This window comes from Oncorhynchus kisutch, linkage group LG20 (genome assembly GCF_002021735.2).
Source record: "Oncorhynchus kisutch isolate 150728-3 linkage group LG20, Okis_V2, whole genome shotgun sequence".
NCBI classification, from domain to species: domain Eukaryota; kingdom Metazoa; phylum Chordata; class Actinopteri; order Salmoniformes; family Salmonidae; genus Oncorhynchus; species Oncorhynchus kisutch.
In genome coordinates, this window is record NC_034193.2 from 34,801,361 (window position 1) to 34,804,188 (window position 2,828).

The window sequence follows — 2,828 nt, forward strand, 5'->3', positions numbered from 1 at the left end:
TGCATTTTTACTATTACCAACAAGACAACGAAGTGATACGTGTCATGGAGACTAAAAACGGATACTTTCCAAACACCAAAAGTTCCCACGCTGAGCGATATTGTTTACTACACTATTATGCATACAATCCAAGTCATACGTTTATTGTCATTCATACTCTTATTTTTAACCGAATATCTTTGCAAAAGTGTTCATTGTGTCAATTCAGAGCTTCCAAAAATATTGGAATAATGTGCTTAAGGGGACTGACACTCAAGCCGCACAACAGGATAACACAACAACCACATTTTCAATTGACAATCATTGCTTTAAATGGATGTGGTTGATAGATTTGTATAGGCATATATAAACAATGTATTTAACTTGGAAACCAAGGTTGGATTAGTTGGTCTAAGCAACATGCACCTGGATAATCGGGTCATGAATCTGGACGGGCTCCTACATCCTCATATACACATGATGACAAAATAAAGAGTTTAATGTTTCACGAAATAAAGACATAGAAGCATACCCAATTATACAGGTTCTACACATTCCATTTCTCCATGGCAATAGAATGTAAACATTCTATTTTGCGCCAAACATCCCTACAACTCAATTCTAAGTGCAGCATATTGGAGGACTCCAGCCATTGATCATTCGCGACTTTAAGTCATTCCTGTTATCTCTAGAGCATCCCGTATATCTATAGCGCTGCATTTCTTCCCCATCTTACCATGGATAGGGTTTGGTGCATTCCGGAGTTCACTTATGGTCCCACAAAGGTAATCTTAGGAGAAATTAATTTTATCATACCGTAAATGCCTGTGCATAATGTGCATAACAAAGCATCATTATTTTCATTATCTTCAAAGGATTTCTGTAGAAGCAGCCTTTATTTTCAGACTCTGCAGGCCTGCTGGGAGGAAACATATTACAATAAACAGGTAAGATTCATCCCACAAAAACATAAACAACAGAAAAAGTTGTATTTCAAGACAGTTTAGAGAAGGTGGTCATAAGAGTTCTTAATAATCACTTGCAAATTGTGAGGCATGAGCAGTTGTGAAATGTTGCGAGAGGCCCTTCTGAAAGCACATGATATGGTATTTCGTGGCACGGTCTCACACCTTACCTCATCTTGCAGAAGAAGCTCATGGTCCACTATCTGCTGCTCCAGAGTCAAGGCCAGGTCCCTCCCCATGTCACCACGGAGCACATGAGCAACTGGCTGGTGTCTCAGGGCAAAAAATCTCTTAGGGAGAGGTGAGTACCACGTCAGCACTCACATTCACTGCCATTCCCTGCCACCAGCAGCACTCCAGGAGATGTGGGTAAAATAAACAACAGAAAAATCAGAAGCCAGGAAAGTTGAATTGCTCTGTGTTTTATTTGAAGGGTGTGGAAGGAAACCCTGGAGGAAGGAAACGACCTCGCTCGGCTGGTAAGAGAATGAGAGTTAGAGACAAACTACAAGTTAGTGAGCTCTTTACTAGCCTTTCAACAACGAGTTAGCACAGCAGAATAGATCTGTTGTGAAATTACACCAATGGGACTTCCTGTTTCATACTGCAGGCCTGGGAAGTAAACACTTGCCTAAAAATGATGAACATAGAGCACGAGGCTTTCTGCAAGCTCCGCCGCTCCATGCACCCCACCTCGCCAGCTGACATGTGAGTTCCATGTACTGCCCTGCATATGACTTGATCCATTTATCTACATATCTGGAACTACGCAGAAACAGACTAAGACAGTGTTCTAAGTACATTGCACATGAGTACATTGCACATCGTTTACCTTTGTTTTCTCCTTATTGTTGATTTCAGCGATCCGAAGGTCCACAGCATCGTGGAGAGAGCTGTGAGGAGCATTCTGGGCGAGCAGTCCAAAGAGCCCAGTAGCAACCTGCTCAGCCCATCTCAGGTGGTGGTGGAGGTGGTGCCCAGGCTCCTCCTGGCCCTGTGGCTTCAGCCAGAGGAAGGCCATTCAGAGCACCCAATCCTAATAGGTGGGATGGCCGTGGGCATGGTGGCGGCCGTAGTGGAGAAGCTCTCCTGCATGTTAAAGGACCCTTCCCCTCACATCCCTTTCTCCCGGGCTGCTGCTTTTGACTCTGTGTGGTCGATCCTCGGGAGAATCAGTCAGTCCTTCTCCACCGATGACCTGCAGAGCCCTTTTTATACGAGCTCTGTTTGTGCCTTTGTGGTGGACGAGGTGCAGAGCTGCTTCCAGCCCCCTGCAGCCACCCTACCAGTCCCCCCTGTCCTCGCGGTGGCCGCTTCCACCACACTACCAGCTGACATCCAAGCAGGTGAGTAGCACTGATAGAGAGCACTCTGACAGATGCCTGTTCTGATGACATCTTGGTTCCTTGTAGTAGTTGTCACCCATAACACAGACCCGGCTTCTTCCCACCTCGAGGTTGTAGACATCACCCCTAACACAGAGGCAGACCCAGCATCTTCCCACCTGGAGGTTGTGGACATCACCCGTAAGACAGAGGCAGACCCGGCATCTTCCCACCTGGAGGTTGAGGACATCACCACTAACACAGAGGCAGACCCAGCATCTTCGCACCTGAATGTTGTGGACATCACCAGTAACACAGAGGCAGACCCAGGTTCTTCCCATCTGAATGTTGTGGACATCACCTCTAACACAGAGGCAGATCCGGCTTCTTCCCACCTGAATGTTGTGGACATAACCCCTAATACAGAGGCAGAGCCCATCTCTTCCCTCTTGGAGGTTGTGGACGTCACACCTGAAGAAAGGACTCTCACGATGGCTTTCTTCGGCACTCTGCCAGCTGACATCCAAGCAGGTGAGTAACACTTAGAGAGCACTCTGAC

The 2,828-nt window shown here is 46.5% G+C and overlaps 1 protein-coding gene across 1 annotated transcript; it reads left to right on the plus strand.

Moving 5' to 3' along the window:
• Nucleotides 1–818: 818 nt before the first annotated feature.
• LOC116355362 (uncharacterized) lies at nucleotides 819–2,349 on the plus strand. The gene is made up of 5 exons (XM_031798779.1): nucleotides 819–926; nucleotides 1,127–1,245; nucleotides 1,378–1,423; nucleotides 1,555–1,652; nucleotides 1,806–2,349. The coding sequence occupies exons 2-5, from the start codon at nucleotides 1,136–1,138 to the stop codon at nucleotides 2,296–2,298; spliced, it is 747 nt and encodes a 248-aa protein (XP_031654639.1). The 5' UTR covers nucleotides 819–926; nucleotides 1,127–1,135; the 3' UTR covers nucleotides 2,299–2,349.
• Nucleotides 2,350–2,828: the final 479 nt, after the last annotated feature.

What these genes read in the sequence shown, in the direction of transcription:
- LOC116355362 (XM_031798779.1), top strand. Translation starts at nt 1,136, where the DNA reads ATGGTCCACTATCTGCTGCTCCAGAGTCAAGGCCAGGTCCCTCCCCAT. An exon ending in GAAACGACCTCGCTCGGCTG is followed by an intron (nt 1,424 to 1,554) that starts GTAAGAGAATGA and finishes TTCATACTGCAG; the next exon opens with GCCTGGGAAGTAAACACTTG. An exon ending in CCCACCTCGCCAGCTGACAT is followed by an intron (nt 1,653 to 1,805) that starts GTGAGTTCCATG and finishes TGTTGATTTCAG; the next exon opens with CGATCCGAAGGTCCACAGCA.